Source organism: Megalops cyprinoides, chromosome 20, assembly GCF_013368585.1.
Source record: "Megalops cyprinoides isolate fMegCyp1 chromosome 20, fMegCyp1.pri, whole genome shotgun sequence".
Classification (NCBI taxonomy): domain Eukaryota; kingdom Metazoa; phylum Chordata; class Actinopteri; order Elopiformes; family Megalopidae; genus Megalops; species Megalops cyprinoides.
The window spans coordinates 3,738,037-3,759,030 of NC_050602.1; the positions used below are offsets into that span (position 1 = coordinate 3,738,037).

At 42.0% G+C, this 20,994-nt stretch overlaps 1 protein-coding gene across 2 annotated transcripts in view; it reads right to left on the bottom strand.

The window, feature by feature from the left end:
* rxrga (retinoid x receptor, gamma a) overlaps positions 1-20,537 on the bottom strand; it is a 39,127-nt gene extending 18,590 nt beyond the window's left edge. Inside the window, exon 1 of one of the 2 annotated variants that reach the window (XM_036554222.1) lies at positions 20,484-20,537. Coding sequence is in view for 1 of the 2 variants with exons in the window: in XM_036554221.1 (XP_036410114.1) it covers positions 9,280-9,310 (31 nt within the window). In the remaining variant the exon portion in view is untranslated. Of the gene's footprint in view, positions 1-9,279; positions 9,428-20,483 lie in introns of those variants that run through there. The other variant, XM_036554221.1, reaches the window with a different exon arrangement.
* Between the last annotated feature and the right edge of the window lie 457 nt (positions 20,538-20,994).

Here is a 20,994-nt window from a genome sequence, read left to right on the forward strand (position 1 = left end):
CGGCTGTAACCCTGACCTGAATTTTTCAGGGTTGTTGGCAGATGCCACCGTGAATCAGTAGCACACTGCTCACTAAAGATGCTCTTGTGCTAATTGGATTATTTATCTTCCAAAACCTCAAATTAATGGGGATGTAACTATCACTCATTCTAAAAGAATGTAAATGTATTAAGATGGTATTTAGACAAATTTGGAAATATGGAGTACTTAGAATAATCTGATATTCAAATATTACAAATCAAATTCAATCAAATACAAATATGATTATTGAATATCCAAGTAATCACACCCAGCTTTCTGCTGTGCGAAACTCCAGCTCTTTTTGGGTGAATTGTGACTAACTGCATAGACATCTGCATTAACTGTTGGAAAGGGAAACTAATAAAAATACATTCTCTGTGAGTTTATCTAAGGTCCCAAGCTCTCTTTGATGAATATGAATTAATAAAGAACTACAACTCTGGGCTTATTTTATAATTATTCAAACTAACTAAACGCTGTATTTCCCACACAGTGTTTGAGGAAACACTTAAGGAGCCACTGCAAAAATATCTGCCTTCTCTCACACTTTCAAGCAGTACAACGGGCATCACAAAAAATATAGCTGTTCATTATTATCTGATCCACCTGTTAATTATATTATATGCAGGGGGTCTTAGCCTCTCCTCTCTAGATATTGATGAAATTTTAGACTTTTCTGTTGTTAATTAAAATGTATTAGCAGTTATCACAGTAATTGGTAAGTGATCTCAGTGCCACATATCTAGAAAACTGAGTGATCAGTTATTCTGCTACTCTACTCTTGCTACTCAGCCAACAGACAGACAGACAGACATGCCTGTGACATCATGCTCTTGGTTAGGCATTGTCCACACAGCAACAAGGGGATGTCTCAAGAAGAAAAGGAACTGGCAGGATCTCAAACAGCAGAAAGACAGGCTTCCGGCTCATTCACTGGTAAACACATTCCGTTACCGAATGCTTCCGATTCCTAATGCAGCGTAGAAACCAAAATCTACATATACCAAAATATTTTTCCCCACACGCGTGCAGCACAGCAATTCCAAAATATGTCATTTTATGGGTGAAATTGTGTTGGAACTGCCCTTCTACGCCAGCATGTATTCCAGGTTAGAGTGGTTATTTGCAATGCTAGGATGCCCTAAACCAGACTGACCTGAAGAGCTTTAGTTTCACACACAACTGACTTACACTGCAGAAACTATTTCAGTGCAACTTTGCCCAACAGCAGGGCCACCTGTGGGCTTTGAACATGAAACCTTTTGGTTACTACTTCTGCTCCCGTGAGGCTCAGTGCTGGCCTTAAAGATTCAGTTGGGGGGCACAAGAAAGCAGGAAATGGAAAAACATGTTACATAAAAGGAATGATGGTCACAGAGGCTCCTGCTACTTGTCCTCCAGATTTAAAGGATCGGAGGGCTGGAAGCTGGGGAACTGGCATGAGTGCCCGCCACTGCGAATAGCAAGATTGGCCAAAAAATAGCCGGAAAGGGCACGGCGACAGGTGAAACCGTGCACAGCAGCATAGTTTGTCCAAGCTCCAGAGAAGAGATGTGTTACGTGGGGTGGTTGGCAGGCAGAGGGGCATTCCTTTGCATTGCATTTGCACCCACAGCGATGAGCAAAACCCCGGGCCCTGTGTCAGGTCAGCTCACACATCAGGTTGGGTCACAACAGGTGGCAGCTTTAATGGGTGCTTCCATTCCTCTCTTCGTCCCTGATGTGTCTCAGGCGAGCAGTCGGTTGCTGTGAGCCCTCTGACATTGAGAGACAGTGCTAAGGGCTAGTCTCAGAACTAGGGCTGTACTGAAGAATTCAAAGCTTCAAAGCTTCAAAGCTTCGTTCATTGAATTGGCATTCGACTGTGAAATTAAGCATTCGATTATTAGGATGGGTGCTCAGTTGCAGTTTGAAGGTATTGCTACTGCAACACAAGAAATTTAGATGTTAAAGCTGCCTACTTTTTATTATCATTCAACATAAACAATTTTGCCAATAAACTGTGGGGCGCCAAGTGTAACAGCCATTTTTTTCGTAGACAGAATGCCTTCTGTGCTACGAAACGCATAAATTCATTATGAAACCATAACGCGTTACCATTGTGTCCACGATATATTGGAGAGCGCACATACTTTTGTGCACAGAAAACAAATGATTCCTGTCGTGCACTGAACTGACCGTTGTGCTTTTCATTTTGTGGACAAAAGAAACTCATTTTGTAGACAAAAGTAATTCTGTCCACGTAATAGATGTCCTAGGCCAGCATTTCGCGCATGTCACGCTGCAGCGAGAACGAGGCAGAGCTGGTAGCTGTGATGTCACGTTCTGTTACATTGCAATTACAATACTGGTAGCGTGAAGAGCTAACTTCAGTCGTAGCCTAATATATACTTCTCACTAAAGTGAAGACATGAAATATGACGTAGGTCTGTGTTTTATGTAACGTTACATTGTTTTAATGTGTTCAATGCTCATCCTTATTATCTTAATCATGCTTATACACATAAAAATGCGTGATGTCAGATGATGATTACCTCCGGTGGCGCTGAATTATCCTTATGGTTTTCGGGTGACACCATGAAAACACAGTCGGCATACTCCCACTCTTAAATTTCTTTAAACCGGTGAGCGACCTGGCTCTACAGTCGTCAGTAAAGTGTTCGGAGCACACTCTTGTGTTGTCCGTAATCTGAGATGAGAAATGTATTATCAGTATAATATGTTTTTAGCTGAAAATTGATTGCTTTTGCATTTGTTGTACTTTGTACTTTCTACTTGTCCTTCGTCTTTTTGTGTATTTTTTATGCTTATGTTGTTTTGTTTTGTCTGAAACTTGATGTGCTGCTTTTCTTGGCCAGGTCTCTCTTGTAAAAGAGATTTTAATCTCAATGGGACAAACCTGGTAAAATAAAGGTTAATTAAAAAAAAGATGTGCACGAAAGGGCTTTGGTCCAATACATTCCGTGAGTCAGCAGTTTATGGAATGAATTATGTGTCATGAAATCGCACAGGAATAATTCTGTATTCTGAAGCAAATGCTGGTTGAACGTTTGTGGACAGAATGGTTTGTTACATTCATTTGGTCACTTACGAAATGCCGAAACAGTAGGCCAAAATGATGACGTCACAGGCATTCGAAGCTTTGTTCAAAAAAGGTTGGCGAAAATTCGAATGCCAAAAAATGGCATTAGATACAGCCCTACTCAGAACAGAAACCCACCACAAAATCCATTATTTACTGAGGATGTCTGGTGGCACTGCATGCAGTAGCAACATGAAACAGCAGGGGGGGGCTAGAGTGAGGCAACCAGACCCAGCTAATGAAATTGAACTGAGAGATTCACTGTACAGATTTCTGTACATTCCAATCAGGAGAAATGGGGACGCTACAATATTATATAATTCACATATGGCATTCATAAATGACCAATTTCCATCACTGCCATTTAAAAACCACCTCCAAATTTACAACCATTTCTGGAGAAATTTCCACTCTTTAGTTCAGTCTAGCATTAAGCATACAACTGAGAATCAGAGTAGCCGTGAGTGTAAAAGACTATTAGCACTACAGAGGAGAAGATTACTACAAAGTTGGTGATTGCTATGGCTAGCCACATATCAGACGCCCCTGCCGGGTAGTCCTCATGGTCAGAGCACAAGATATTACTGTTTGCTCTAGGCAAGGGATAGGATGTCTAGCTACCCAGGCTAACATGCACGAGAATGAGGTCTGGGCAGCACAGAGCCCACGTGATAAGCTCAGCATTATCTTCTCACTTTAGTTAACGCTTGCCACCACTTACAACAAACGTACTCAATTGAGGTCCTGTAGCATCCAAATGACCACTCCCTTATGCTGCCACCGGAGCATTACAGCAACAAAAAGAAGGATTGGTCAGGCATAGGGTGTGTCAAAGCTGACCAGCCTGTGGAGGGAGGTGATGTGCCTTCCGTCATTGATTCACCAGTCTGGTTTAATGCAACGCAGTAGGATGAATGAGGAGGGCAAGCCGTCCTCCATCTGGGACCACAGTCGGTGTAATTGTGCTCAGAGCTGCGGGCTGCCACTATCTATCAGAACCAGCACCAGTGGGGGCACTGGGGAGACAGCCATGACACTAGCACTTTCATTACAAAGGGAGCAGCGCTTTGAGCAGGTGAGAGCCCACAGTAATTAACTGCCACAGAAAGCAGTTATTGGAGGCCAGAAACCTTGGATGAGCACTTTATATAAATAAGTCTTAAGTCTTAGGTATCTGCCTAAGCATTCCACATTTCCCAGATGACATTTTTGCAAACAAGTGTGAAAAAGCGTTGCTCCGCGACAATGACAGCAACCATCTTCAGACCTGGAAAAGGATGAAACCTTGTTACACAGACAAATGGTAAGAAAGCCTCAAACCAAAAGCCTCATCTCACAGAGACCACTGGCATATCCTCATTCATTACATGTAAAGAGAAAAACTCCTGCACTGTACTACAGTGCAGACAATGATAAGAGTCTGACAAGCTATTGTTACTAAGTCTCTGTATTTTGGGGACAATTTCTCTCCCACTTCAGCACTCTGCTCTCCATATCTGCACACAAACAGAAGTCCAACTCCTGTAATATACTGTTTGCAGTACAAACAGTAGCAAAACAAGCTACTGTACAGTTGTGTCTTCAGTCAAACAGTTCAAAAGGTCAAAGCTTGAGAGCAAACAAACTCTGTCTCCCAAATAAGGATGTTACATAAACGAGCTAAATGCTGCTCCCAAATCCGCACCAGTAGGCGGGGGCAACGTGGTGGGGTGGCCAGAAGAGAGGGCTACGTATGACGCCCATGCAGCGTTCAGGGTGACGTCAAGCCAGCCGGACTCCCCCCCCGCCCCCACGTGGCGGGCCGTGGTGGGCAGGCCATTCAGTGAGGCGGGACGTCGGTTGCAGAACGCAGTGTTAGCGGTGCGGCCCGCGCCAGCGACCAGATTATGGGAGATTATCCCCTGGCTCAGTCTAGGAGGAAACCCGTTTATTGACGAGGAGATTACAGCTCAGCTCTGGCTCATGGCATCTGTAAAGCTAGCGGCTCACAAACACCCCTGCTGAAGCCGTTTTGTCCTGCAGCTCCTTCTAAGAACTACAAACACACCCATCATTTCATTCATATATTCATATCAACAAGGACTCATGATATTAGCTATTTGCAAACAAAATGACAACAAAAAAATCCATTATAAACACCACAGAAAACTTTTTTCTTGACAGAAAGCAATTTAATCCTTATTACAGAAAGCAGACTTCATAATTATCTCATATTTTTTGCCTAGCAGATGTAAATTAAATACATAGCATTAATTATTTTTTGAAAATAAAAAAAAACATTTATACAGGTGGACAGCCAGTGCATCAGTTCAGGTAAAGCACTTCACTCCGGATCTGACCCTGCAACCTCTGCTTGCAAATTCAGTTTCCTTCCAAACATGCGTCACTCATGTGATAAATAACGTCACTGTTCCTTAAGTAATGCTTGTTTCCTCATTCTGTCTGTGCTGGGGTCTGAAACAAAAAGCACAAAATGCAGTTTGTACAGAAGCTTCTCAAATTACCAAATTCAGGTCCACTGTTATGGAGACAAACAGCTTTGCCATGCTCTGGTCTGCCAGGGAAGGCCCACGATAACTGGGGCAGAATCATTGCCTATTATAGGGGGACTGATTCACATCGGTCCAGTGTGTCGTGCAGTCGCCGCGGCCCTTCCAGCGTGTCCTCTAATGAATTATCTAATCGAGGGTTCTGTATTCATTCCAATTCTGTGGTTTCTGAACAAATCGCAACAAATTAAAAAAAAAAAAAAAAAGACCAAAGTAGCAATGTGCAAAATGTGCAAATATGCACAAAAAATGCACAGCAGTTTCATTCGAGGGGTAAAATAATAGGCACTTCACACACAAACAAGGCTGTGATGTGGACTTCCATCTTGTGTCTCCATCTCCTCCCTGCCACACAGGAACGGAGACCTCAAAAAACCAGGACGCACACAGCAAGGGTGGACAGTTACGGATAACAGGGAGGTGTCAGATGGATGCCGGCCAAGAGAGGACACAGGCTACACTGTGAGGCTGTTAAGGGTGTAATGTGATCACCTGTCTCGGCCCCTCATCCCAAGCCCCTCTGCACACAGTGCGTGGGAAGACTTTAAGCACTGAAGGCGCAACATGAACACAAGTTTTGTACTGCCTGAGGACAGGAAACAGAATGTGAGCTTCCTCCTCTTCGCCAGCGGCCCCGTTTGTCTGAGCACTTGGTCATGAGATCAGCAGAGAGTGGGAACCATTCCATTTACAACACTTGCATTTTGCTTAGCAGACACTCTTATCCAAATGTGCATGGTTCACGATTTTCACGGTATCCATTTTTACAGCTGAATGTTTTCTGGGGAAATCTGGGTTAAGCACCTAGCCCAAGGGTGCAACAGCAGTGGCCCACACGGGACTCAAACCCAGCAACCTTTGGCCTGCAAGTCATGCTCCTTACTACTGCACAATGCTGCCACCATGCAACCAGGGGGCCTGTGGCTCTTGGCGAATCACTGACAAGAAACCAGGACAGGCGTGGGATGAAAAATTCTGTACCATTCAGGGGTAATAGTGACTAATATCTAACAGTGCTTGCTTTGTCATTCAGAATAAGCACCTTGTTAGAACAGTTTCATCTATGCTGCTTGAAGATCTTGAAACTTACAACGGTGAACCAAATGGCACGCTGCAATTACGATTTTCCCCCTTAAGGTCATAATTATTTAATGCCTAACACCCATAAACTAACATGGCATTAGCCCAAAGCATGCAGGTGTTGCTCTGTGCTCCTGTGAATGCCTGTGAATTCTCAAAAAAAACCCAACGTGACACACCACTTCAAACTACATCGTGCTGCCAAGATGATCGGCAATCTGCTGGTATGGTCTGCTTGATTATTTCGCCCTGAGGGCTTGAGTAGAAACATACTGTTCAGTCTGCACATAGCTGGGCTTGACTGTTTCTGGCAACACACACATTTCTGGTTTAACTAGAGGGAAAACAGTGTATAATAATGACAAACGAAAACTAAAGTCATCTGTTGACCTAACAGTAATTTACTAGTCTCAATTCCACGTCTCTTTCTGGCCTTTGTAAAACCATCAGTACTATCTGTCAAAAAAAAAAAAACACTTTATCAGTTGTCCAAGAGATGTAATGAGTTTTTGATTCTGTGCCTGAAAGCTGCCAGAGAACGTTTAGAATAACAAATCCTGCAGCCTTGCCGAGGGCTCTCGGATCTTCAAACAAAAGCAGGAAAGTGATTGACGCTGCATGTCAAAGTCCAGAATATCAAACACAGCTGAGGTTGACCCCACAATCAGATCCCACACTGAGCGGCGCAGAGCTGTCCTTGCTGCTCCATGCTAGCCTCTCATATCCTTTCCCAGAAAAAAAAAACACCGGAAGACTGAACAACATGTGAAAGACTACAGCATGACTGATAAAGACCGTGCATATATTCCCCCTTAATATTCCACGTTAGCTGCATGTCAATCAGACGTATGACACAGGGGATAAACAACTGAACTTGCAACCTGAGGATCCCAGACATGGCACTTCTACTGTTCTCTCCAGTAAGGTGTTCAGGTTATTTCCAGCTATATAAATAGATAACACTTCAAATGGAACCTAAATAAACAAGCGCGGATGAGGTCATCTGCCAAGCAAACCAATCGGACGATTAGGATTCTACTGAGAATTAATAAATGATTCATTTCAGCCAGAGAAAAGTTCTGGCTGAAATGAATAAGGCAATAACAATAAAAGAAAACTAAAGGGAAACTCTCGTCCCTCAGTGCTTAAAAGTCAGCTGTCATCAGAAAAAAATCCAAGGAAATTTATACAGAGAAAATCAAGACCTCTTTAACCTTAAAACATCACAGGGGACTACTCACAAACTGCAGTAAACAAAGATTACTGGAAGACTAAGTGCTTTGGAATTACTTGGCAAACGCAAAAAGAATGTTTTGGGCTGAGCTGATTCGCTAGACACTGTCATTTTGCCTGGACCAGAACACTAATGTTTTTTCCTCACTCTGATACATTTAGCCATAATCAACTTTTTATTCTTTTTTTTGCATGCAACACAGGCAAAGAGTGTCGAAATATCTGGAAAGCAAATATTACACTAACTATGGAGACACCACATTGAGTAACCCTTTCCTTGATGGGGAAAGTATGCTTTCCCATCCCCCAAGTAAATTAAACCTTACGCTTCTGTATTGTGAATGCTTTAGTGCATTATCTGATAAATACTTAATTATATCACTTTTTTATTTGGCAAAAATGCAGTGGATTTGAAATATGTGCCGCCTAAGAGCTGAGTGCAATAATCTGTAACACACACCAAAGTGCTTTAATACAGCTCCTGATTTGATTCAATGCATTTCAAAACTGTTCCAAACATCTGTTGCCATTTTAAGTGGACTTCACACCAAAGGGACTTGTGTTTATTTATGTGGATGAAGTTAAAGGGGTAAGTACAAGCGTCGCACTATCGGTGAACAGGCAGCTATCAATTTTTACCCATTGCGTACCGTTCTGCATTAAAGATTACCCTACTGTCTGTGTCACATATGGACAAATATGAATAGTATTTCCCTCAACCAAAGCGTAATTTCATTTATCAGGTTCATGGTTAATTCCTTTGTCAAAATACCTATACCTGTGATAAGGAAAAATAGTTTTCATAGTAAAAAAAAAAACTATCAGTCTTGTTTGGTAGGCTAAAAAATCGCATGAGGGTAGCGAACACGTATCAACTTCTCTTTGGAAAGTTGGGAGTTATGAGTCCAGATTTCCCTGCTTCTACCGCAAAAACAAACACTTCGGACAACATACTGTTGCAGTTTGATTGCAATAAGCTTGACTAGAGACGCGCTACAGCGGCCATAAATTACATAACCGCAATTAAAGTGCCAACCCCTGACCCTGTCTGAGAAACAGAATTGCAGTCACCTGACTTTTGCATTGGCACAGCCTTCTCGTCAATACACATTACTGCGAGACAAGTGCTAACTACACAGATAACACACGACCACACTGAATTTATAGCCGCCCGTCTAAAGTCCACTCATGGAATCCGGTTTGCTAAACGCCATGTAATGTATGCAACAAGAAAACAACAAAACACTCAACTTCAACAGTACGCGGATTCAACACAAATGTGGGGGTTTCAAAAAGAAGTACGCAAACACTTACTTAAGTGTAGGTAGGCGTCATTGCTATCCATAGTATAAGCTGTACCCCAGTTGTTTTTCACGCGTTTGTTGTACTGTCACCGTCACAGACAGAGGCATCCCCCGTCTGAATTCTTCCCCGGCTCGACTGAATTCGCACTGCCGCTACAGCGAGGCTGGCATTTACAGGGGCCCTGCTAAGGGGGTGGCGATAGCACACTCTCCCAATGACATCGCAATTCGGCTTCATAGAAGACACGCCGTCTGACGAGACAGTTGCATTATTGCGGCGGGACGCTTCTGAGCAAGATGTAGGTTACAAGAAATCTTTTCGCAAAGGAAAAAGATTAATCCAACATGGCGATTGTTGCTCAACAACATGAGTTGAAAACACACTTTTACTACACCACTGTCTAAAGGCGCTGTATGAGCCTATTACTTATTTTTATTTTTCAGAATATTGTAGCGCACCGAGAGAGCATCTGAACGTTTCGTACTTAACATTTTAGTAAAATGTAGTAAAAGTTTAGAATCAATGTAATTTACATTATTTAATCTGGATTACAGTATATGCAGTGCATCTCAAGACAAGGTTTCTAGTTCTTAAATTCTCGAGGTTGCCGAAAAATTGACACAACATTTGAAAAGGGGACACTGGGAAAAGTGGACAAAAAACACCCGTGGAGTTTTTAAATGTATAGCAATGTCACATTGCTACAGACAATTTAATATTATGCAAGCTACAATTTAATATTGTGCAAGCTATATCTGTAGTTAGTTGCTAGTTAAATTTGTGTAACGTCTGTGTGCTTGTCCGTATTCACATGCCACTTTACCTCAGAGGCAATGTCATTTAAGTCCGAACATTTATACCACAGAAAACAAAAAGTAAAGAGCAGGCCCAATCGTTGCTTTAACGAAAATTTTTAAAAAAGCGTTGCTACGAACCATGGGGTTCAGTTATTTTAATTGTGATTGGTGGTCTGAAGACCCCCCTGGAAGACCCCCCCCCCCCCCCCCCCCCCAATTCAAGCGAAAAAAAAAATCTTCCCTGCTAAGGGGTCATTTAAGGGTGAGCTGCTAGTACCTCTGGAGGTTACAGAGGAGTCACCAGCATTCACAGTCTTGAACTCTGTTTCAGGAGACACGGCCAGGGATGAGCACTCAGGCTCCCTGTTCCTGAGCCCAATGGGACAGGCACCCTCTCTCATCCTTGTAAAAACAGGCCATAAAGGAACAGGGAGGGGGGTGCTAACAAAGATGAATAGCTTCTCTTCCAAGCCATTCCACACTAATCAGGGCTATTCATTTGCCCCCACTCTGTTAGATAATGTAAATTCATGAAAGCCAAAGAAAAGAGCTAAAAGGGCAATTTATCAATCCCCTCTTTTATCTCTCTAATGGGGCACATGGTTGAGGACATTAGACTTGTCCTGCATTTCTTGTGACATTTCTCAGCCTGTTGGAAACCACGTAACACGATCCTTCCAATTACGTTTACCCTTTTTTAAAAACGCCTCTGTATCTCGAAAGTTGAAAGACCTCTTCTCAATCGGTCTGGCGGAACAGCAATACAAATACCACTAAATACTAACTAAATGCACATACCATACATTCATACTCATAAGTATAGAAATATTAAAATATAGAAATGGAATCTAAATGTAAGGCATTGCCTTACATTTGAAATTGTGCTTAAACTTAAATCTGTAAGTACATTAGTAGACCCATAACATTTGTTTGAAAACATGAATGGTTAATGGTGCATCAAGAACCCTTAAACATGTTCAAAATGTGAGTCTTCCAAAGTTAGCTTGCACTCACATCATTGTAAAACTCCTCTCATGCTGCCTGTCCCATTCAATACTAGAAAGAGAGGAGAGGAGAGTAACCTTGCTGTTTGGCCATAACAACAGCCAGCAGATAATTCAATATATGGGGTTTTAAGCACCTACCCACACTAACACACTCATTCATCATCACCTTATAATCTCAAGGACCCCCCCCCCCCCCCACACACACACACACACACACTCACACTCACCCCCATGTGGTCAGAAAGAGCCTCCTGCAGTATTCTCTCATTGTATTCACAGTAGCACCCCTCACCCCCACACACACACACAGACACACACGCACACGCAATGACCACCGACCCTAATCTCTCATTCGGTGCTAAAAACCTAAACCACCTGTCAGAAGCACGCAAAGCCTCTCGGGCATGTTCGTCTGAGCCCACCCCGGGTTTTTCAGCTGCAACTAGACTATATCTATGCTGCTACAGCGTGTTTCTTAAGGCAGAGAGAAGTCACTGGAGTTTCTGCTGTTGCCTCACAACAGAGGCCTGGGAAACCCAAGCACGTTTCCCCAGTTTTACAGTGGTGTTTTGTCAGGGAGCAGTTCAGTGTGTTCTGCCCAATGAAGACAGACTTGTCCAGAGCCTCGCAAACTGCGTTTTAGAACACAATGGCTGCCAGAGAAGGAATCAAGTTTTAATAGTCAGAGCGAAAGAGGGTTTTACAAATGCAGAGTCCCACCCCAATGGCTGAGGTTACTAAACGGCTAAAAGATGAGTGTGACGTGTTTGAAAAAGTAAAAATCTGCTTTTACAACTCCCAGAGAATAACAGGGATTTAGGTCTGTCTAATGCATTTATGTGTTCATACTTTAAAAAAAAAAAAAAAAAAAAACTCACTCGGATTGGTATTTCCTCTTCCTGCACACAATATGTTCTTTATTTCCTGTGCAATCAGTGAGGTGGAGTCAGCCATTTTTGTTGCTCCTTGTTCTGATCATTTTCTGATGGGCATGGAATGAACTGTGGTGGAGACATCGCTGATAAATTCAAACGTTTTTTTGGTACAGCTGACCCACCCCCAACACACATACACGCACCCACGCACACACACACACACACACACACACACACACACACACACACACACACACACACTAATGTAGATGAGAACAGGGCTGTCCCTGAACCGAGGCCGTTCCATCCCCCCTCCCAGTCCACCCCTATCTGCTACGCGCTCATTACTCAGCAGCGTCAGGCTTTATCAACACCCCCATCGGCATCCCCTTCACCCCTCCCTGTATGTCAGCTAGGACGATCAGAGTGTCCCTGCTGGACGTTCACTGGATTGAGACAACACGCAAAGATGCAACAAGATGAATCATCAATCTTGCAGGGGTCATCAATCTTGAACACAAAGGATGAAACGTGCGTAATTCTACATTGTGAGGTCACCTTTACTCTACATTGTGAGGTCATTCTTTTCTTGCATGCTGGGGGCCGTTTTTGGCTCTGTGTAGGCAACAAAAAAGAAGAGAAAAGAAAAGACTTACGGTTCCAGAATGCGAGTTACAGTGACAGTAAATGGTGTTGTTATGACAGCATGATGATGGACAGCTCCATTCCAGTTCCTTTCCTCCTTGGCTTCATCTCCGCACCGCAGGTTGTTCATCGAGATTCTCATTATAGCTCTCAATGTGGCTCTCAATGTGGCTTTGGCCTTCTTTCTATGACCATTTCAAATAGCATTTATTCATTAATTTCCTGCTGTTATTTCTTCCTTTAGCTAAATTAAAAATTCCTTTGATATATATTTCACATCTGGAAAGTGACAAACACACTGTTGGAAAAAAAAACCCTGCAGAAGAATTATTGCTTTGTAGTGAACCAATCTTCAGACAGTGACATAAAAAATAAAGAACTGTCAAGATGAATTTAAAAGTATTCATCTCACACTGCTTCATAAACATAACTACACTGCAAAAGACAAATAGGCAGCAATAATGTCTCATATTTCTTGTGAATGTGTTGGCTTGCCATTGAAAGTTGTTTTAAAATCCCAGTCTGACTTTTTTCTTCTCTCCCCCTCTTGGAATACTCTCGGGTGAGCAGGGAAACAGGGGAACAGACCAACAGGAAAGAAAGTGGCGTTACTTCATAACTCACGTCTGATTCCTCTGCTGGTACAGGAAGTCCATCGTAAATCATACATGGCCCTGTATGGCTGTCCAGCTCAAGGGACTTGACCCTCGACATTCTGATACAAACATTCAAATTCCGTGCGTCGCCCCAAAGGCAAACCCACAGGAAAAAAGGGGAAGGGGCTGTTGGCAAACGCCTGACCATTCCTGCACCTAAAGCAGCTACCGCGCCACAATGAACCACCGCTGAGACTGTAGTCCAGCTTGTTCATATTTCAGAAATAGGAACATATGTGTTTGTCAGTGCTGTGCAGTCGACAAGAAGCTGGACGGCTCACTGAACCCAGCCAAATTCTGCCTACTGCCAAGCTGAGAATGTTAAAAAAATCTGAAATAAACTTCAGATGTTTTAACATAAAAATATGTTAAACTAAAAACCAATAAATTCTAAATTGTTCTAGATTCTAGATTGTTCTGCATGAATAAAACATGTATGCAAGTATGGTTTCAAGGTAAAAAAAAAAAAAAAACTCAAATCTCTTTAACATAATTAAAACAATTTAACTGCACATAAATAATGCTTCCACATTAGACACAATTAAGTAAGACTGGATGATGGATATCTCTTCAAGCTTGCTAGGGGGTTAATGAGGAAAACCAGGCCCGGGACCACTATCAGTTTGAAGGGATGACCTCCACGTCCCTTCTTTGAACCTCAAAATAGGTTTTTGCCTCCATCTGCCATGTGTTACAGTTTGGCCGTTACAGTTTGTTCATTTCAGCAGGGACAACAGAGATAAACCGCGCCAAAATAAACAAGCTAACACTAAGCAAAACTAAGCAAAGCTACGCATGTTTGTGTTCTGCTGCATGTATACATCTCATACATGTAGCTGACCAGAAAGATATCTGCCAGTATCTTGTTGTCTTGGCAGGCTAATCTGCTACTGCTCCCCGTTACTAACTTTGTGTGTCATATTTTCAGAGCACCTCACTTCAATATCTAATATTGGCCTAACATTGTTACCTAGCTATTAGTTTGTGAGCCAGCTAGTTGGCGGGTCCCTGTACCTAAGAACAGAACTAATTAACTTGTAACCAGGTGCGTTAATGTTTTTTTTTTCTCCAGAACTGTTGCATGGACGTGAATAAATATAATGTGATACATAAAAGCGGCCAGTGACATTGCTGTTCCCCTCACAAGTGGGAGAGAATAAACACAAACCACACGCGAGGTGCGAGTTTCTAGAAAACACGCCGAAACTAAAGCCCAGATTCACCCAGTCAGTGCTCGACTTAAGCAAGTGCTACATTTTAACATCACTTGCACTGTGTTTACATCAGCCTGTCTCTCCTGTTAATAACAACAATAAGATAACGGTAGCTTTACGTAAACTTGTCAATGGGAGTTAAGGGCAAAACTGCAATGTGGTTAGATTGAATTCCAGTCTGTAAGTAACATAAACAGTGTTCAACACTGTGCCAGCACGCTGGCACATTCCAGGCCATAAATTAGCTTGTTTGGATGGTGGATGATTGGGATTGTTGAAGTACAACAGGTAAGAATCCAAAGAGCCCACTGTACCCACACAAGCAGAGAAACGATTAGCAGGGAAATGGAGTTGATCAATTGTCTCTCCTAAGACACAACTGCAAGAATAGAAGACAAGCAAGGTGTGTGACCTCAGATGGTTCAGCAAACATACAGGGGTAGAAATGCATGGTAAGGAAAAAATGTAGTATGTGTAAGTTTTGCCGGATGGGGGGATCTGCCGAGGAATTAAAGAGTGATTACTAAGCGTGAAAGACACTGAACCCAAGGAAGAACAAAAGAACACAGGGAAAGGGAACAACAAGTACACTTCAGTAGACAGAGCTGTGAGAAAGGATGGCATGACCAGGGATTTAAATAGCTTTTAAATAAAGACTTGAAACCAGCAGGAAACCTCGACCTAAAAACATTGTGCAACGCGACTGAGCGACTGGCAGGCGGAGAAACAAAACAGGAAGATGGCAAACGCACTGCTCGAAGCAAGCCGCCTGAGCGGCCGAACAGATGGCCGGGGCGCCTCGGCCAATTCCCCAGCGGTCCGTCGCCTGGACACCCTCCAGACATGGGAGGAGAAGGAGGAGGAGGAGGAAGAGGAGGAGGCTCAGGAGTGAGACCTCCTCAGAAGTGGGATTCGTTCACGAGAGTGTCGCCAAAAGCAATCACACCAACGGAAACAAAACAGGAAAGCACCTGGCCCAGGCAATGAGACACCTGAACTCCTAAAACCAGACCCACCACGCAACGCCGTGGACCTCCAGTAAACTTCCACATGAAAAAAAGACATGCAAAAGAAGATGTGCCAAAAGAATGGGGAACTGGGCGTGTCACAGAGCCACTGAGGGATAGGAACCCGTGCTGCCAAAAAAAAAAAAAATCTAAGGGTCATTCAACCCCTTTCCTTCCCCGAGCAATGTCTGTGCCAAAATCATACACAAACGTACAGTCAAGTAGGAAGAAGGAAGTAGTGGACAGCGAACATAGAGAAGAACAGATAGTATTTAATAAGTAAAACTGTGCATGGACAAAGTTAGCATCAGCAGGCACACCATTATGCCTTCTACATTTCAACCTTGAGGCTCATACCTGGGCAGTCTCAAGGTGGCCAGTCTTCTGTAAACTGCAGTGTCAAAGCACACTGTCTCCTAGATCCTATTCTAAAATAAAAAAAAAACTTGGAATAATGCAGCACAAACCACCTGAACAAGAAAACATAAGTGCTTAACTTAAACTTATTTAAACTCATTTAAAGCTTAAGAGCACCAAAGAACTTGCTTTAAAAAGCATGGAATGGACAACCTAGGCTACCCAGCGAAACTTGAGGAGGTTAATTCACACCCTGATGAGTCGCCAATTCAGACTGCATTCTGTCCTCCACAAACCATTGGGTTTAACATGCAACAGTGGTCTGATCTCATTGATCTCAGCTGCTGGAATGTGAGGATTGCGTCTTATGTAATAGAACAGGTCCCTTGCTCAGCTGTTGTTACGTGTCAGAAAATAGCTGTCGGAGACATTAACAGGTGAGGATCCTGCAGAAACAGGAGATGTCGGATTCTTGCTGGTAAGAGATGCAGAGGGGGAACAAAATACATTTTCATCCTTGTCACTCAGAGAAGTGACTATCTTGCTTTGAAACATTTTTTCAGTGCATCACAGAGTAACACCACTGTATTGGTAGCACAGAAGCAGTGAATGGATGATCAGTGATGGTAAATGTAATGTGAAAACAAACTTTTTTTTTAACACAAAAAACATGTTGGCCTTTAAAAATGTCAATTATTATAGCAGGCTATTGAAAACTGAAGGCCACTAAGAGCATGGTAATTATGGAGTTTGCACAGCCATAATCCATTTTGCATGGATGTGTGCTTTTAAGAAGTACAGCCCGTCCCCGCGTTTTGTCGACCTGCTAATCCCTTGTTTGCGTCCAGGAAGTTCAGGCATATTTAACCACACTGAATATCTTCCAGAGGTGCTTTGGTAAGACTCAACAGCTTCTTACATCTCCCTCGTTGTAGTGGTCCACATTAGATAGACCGCTGAATTATTAATCCGTCCAACAGCACTGCTCCCTCCGCTAATCCAAAACCGCAATGCGCTCGATACGAACATCCTGCCGCTACAGATATATACAGCTATGTTCCATATTATTTCTCAATAACATATTCACAGAGTGGAGGTGGTGGTGGTGGTGGTGGTGGTGGTGGTGGGGGGCTATCTTGGTTTTAAGGGCATTTCTGATGCTGGAATGACGTTTCACATCCAGGTTGCGGACGAAATTACTGAGGGAAGAATTAGGAAGAACTGAGTTAGTGGATCAGGTGTAGAAGGGATTCTGTGAGACCACCCAAGGTTAAACCCAACCCAGCTCGAGGACACCGATGGGATTAAGCATTACTCACCTGCTTCTGGTCGTCACGACTGAGTGTGACCCATTTCATGTGCAAGAATCACGACTAACTCAAGGAATGTAACTCTGAAGAGTGGGCTACTTTCAGAACCGTGCTGATAAATATACTATATCTGCAATGTACTGCTCGACTATTCTGCAGTATTAAATTATATTACATTTACATCCTATCCCATACATTTTTGTTTGCCAAATGCCTTCTTCTAGTGCAACAAACATCTTTTTTAAGGGATACAGCTGGACAGTTACCAAAGTGTTGGAAACCTACCCAGCTCCAGGCTTAAACAAGTAATGCTGGATTAAAAGGATGGACATTGCTTTAATAATAATTATGATTACAATCTTAGGGCCCTACCCTCTAGGCTACACTCCAACCCCATATGTGATTAACTGCAAGCTAAACACGTGAAGAGAGAATACAGTATCTAATATATCTCACTAATCCCTAGCAGCCAGTAAATCTATCCATTTACCGAAGTGCATGAAATTCATTTGTAAATGTGGGGTACAGAAGGGCTTTACACTGTGACCTGTTTTAATAGTATGTCTATCACTGTACTTCTATCAATACCGTATGAGAAGAATCTCAAATGTATGGCTGTGTTTTTAATGCCATAAGTAATAAGCAGAAAAAAAGAGTTCTTCAGTGAAAGGACAAGATGCTGTGAGATAGCCTGTTGCACCTTTAAATAAGGGTCAAGACAGCATGGGCCCAGAAAGTGAGACTCATATTTACTCATATGTCAGCATCAGCTTTCACATCACATCAGAGAATGAAAACCAAGCTAAAACTGCAATACTGTTCCTCAATGAGAATGCACATCATTTTGGATTTGCATAAGCAGGCATTGGGCCTATCACAAACATTTTTGATCCTATATGCATTCATATTCATAGTTGTAAAACTGAGCTTGTGTTTTTGTGACGACTTTCCTTACCGAACATCACTTTCATCTACATGTGAATTACAGTATTTCACGAAGGTTAATAAATCTAGGATAGGCTAACTTGTCAACACGCCCTCTAGGAACTGCCAAATGATCTATTTATAAAGAAGGTCAAGACCTTTTTGGTGGCACTCAGCGAAACTGAAGCAGGCAGCCATAAAAATCAAACTTAAGTGGGAAAAAGATCTTTCATAACTACATGAGTGGTTAGTGCATGTTATCCATTTATACAGCTAGATATTTACTAAGGCAATTCTGGGTTAAATACCTTGTCTAAGGGTACACCAGCAGCGCTTCAGTGGGGAAGTGAACCACCAACCTTTTAGTTAAAAGCCCTGCTCCTTACCACTACTATTATTTTTCTCTTTCATACAAGGGACAAAAACATATGCAATTTATGCATTTATGCAAAACATAAATGCTGCAAGTCACATCAGTCTATACAACGGAATGCAAGTGCTGGTTCGGGTCTCTTCCTCATTCATAGGACCACATTCTACTTGGCTAGACTTAGGCATTGGTATATATTCTAACCATTCAAACACCCGTTCATATTCTAACGTTCATAACATAACGTTCATATTCTAATCCCAGAAGGCCAGTTAGGTGGTGGCCAATGCTCTGAGGGAAAAAATATAAGAGTCAGTACATATAATTCAATAAAATGGAGAAATAATACTGACAAGTGGGAAGCATTATATGTATTACATAAAGGTCTGATTGACCAGATTGCAAACCACTGTTTTAGCGCATGAATATACATTTTACGTTATAATGACATGCGTTTGCCATAACCTTATGTTAAAACACCATCAGGAAAAATACCATTGCAGTCACCATGTGAGTGGTACACTAAGTATTCCATGCCAGGTGGCAAGATAAAGATTGTTTGCTGCCATCTAGTGAGATCAAACGGAATGACAGCAGAGAAACAAGGAAACGCATTCTTAAGGGACAAGTTATTCACTCTTTGATTTGTGTCTACATTTCAAGATATTTCTGTCTTGAAATGTAGATTTTCTATTGAAAAGAACTTACTAAAATGACAAATGTAAACAGGAGTTTGAACAAATGAGATCATATTAGTTTGTAATAATACACATAACAGATATTTTTACTTTTTGTGTGTCACAATATACTGTATAATTAGTTAATAAATAAAAATGATTAATACATACAATAGCCCTATGCAGAGATCAGTTCTGTACTCCCTTGATAGATTTTTTTGTGCATTAATCACTTTTAAGGCTTTACACTGTCAAGTACTTGATTACATGTCTACGCCTAGACTAGAGTTCTCAACTCCATATGTGTTCCCAATAAACGTCAGGTCAGCATCCGAATGCTTCCTGTGTGTCTCCATGTCTTGTTTAAAGACAATGGGTGATTTATCTTTTTCTGTGCTTGCTCCCGGACAGTACAGCACTTTGCCAAAGCACATCGGGTATTCACATAACCGTTATTTTTACGGCCCTTGTAGTCTCTTTTAAACCTTTTTTATTCGTTGGCAATTCCTTTTGTTTCATTTTAAAACACACCTGCTTTTTGTTTTCGTAAGTTACTTATTGTAAATTTATTCTCTTTCATTTTCTTGTAAGAAGTGCTTTGTACTCCACGTAGCATTGTAACCCAAAAGCATGCTAATATAAATGTTAATGTCAAACATACAAAATCAAAATAATGTAGACTTTGGAAGTCTTTTAGTAAAGTCTTGGAGGTCTTTTTCAAATAAAGCAAAAAAAAAAAAAAAAACCTTAAAACCTTAAAAGAAGGTACAGATGGAGAAACTATAAACAATGCAATAACTATGTGAACAAGACCAGCTACTGGACTCATCCTCGTATAGCTTCATGCCCTTGTTTTTCTACAGTATTTAGACCTTGGGAACACCATTAATCATCATGATTCCTGTGTTTGTCCATTTTGGATCAACAAAGATGACAAACCATCCTGAGGTAAAATTTTAATTCTCTATATTTGTGCAAACATAACATCACATTTGAGTAAGCAGGATACTCAATATCTCATCTCATTAAGTCTAACGTGCGTTGCTCTAGAATGCAGTCTTAAAAGGGGGAAAGTACAGAGCTAGCTAAATTAGCAATCTTGATTAACATGTCTTTTCATAAACAAATTAGGGGGTGTCACAAGCAGGCATCTTCCAGTACTGCACAGATAATACAATGGAATTAAAGTAAATAAATACAAGTTAATACTTTGAGCCCAAACAGGGCGACAGACAGTTACCAAAGAAAAGCCACACCGTCCACGTATTTAGCTTAGCTACTTGTCACATCAGTTTAATAACCTCGGCTGGCTTGTTAGCGAGCTGATCCGAACTGCCGCAGTTGGGACAGCGGTTGTGATAACACTGCACTTACTTGTGCAATCAGGGGTGCCCAGCGGGAGTTGTTCAGAGTCACGCTTGTGCCATATGTCCGGGGTGAGTCCCGTGGACTCCGCACGTTGCATACTCATGGCCTTCCTGCTGCAGGCTTCATGAACTAGCTACTACTCTAAGACAGTTCTGTTTTTCCCTTAGACAAGCAAGTCAGCTGCGACGTGGCTGTTTTGTCGTGACAGACTGCAAGTTTAATGTAGTTAGCAGCAAGCTTGTAAGCTATTTCACTTCTTTGGCATCGTCACGTGTCAAATTTTCAGGGTTATTTAAAGTGGTTATTAGCCACCGTGTTGCGACCACCTTTCTCAACAATGTAACTACTCAATCATTTCCAAGGAAGTGTTACAGGTCTACTAGCTAAGTAAGTTAGGTAGCTAATATTGATTCGTTTCGGTAGACTAGACTAGCTGTTTGGATAGACTTAGAAAACACACATTTTTCATATTGTTTCAGATGGAAGCAATGATTATTGCTAGAACGAGAGTATCTAA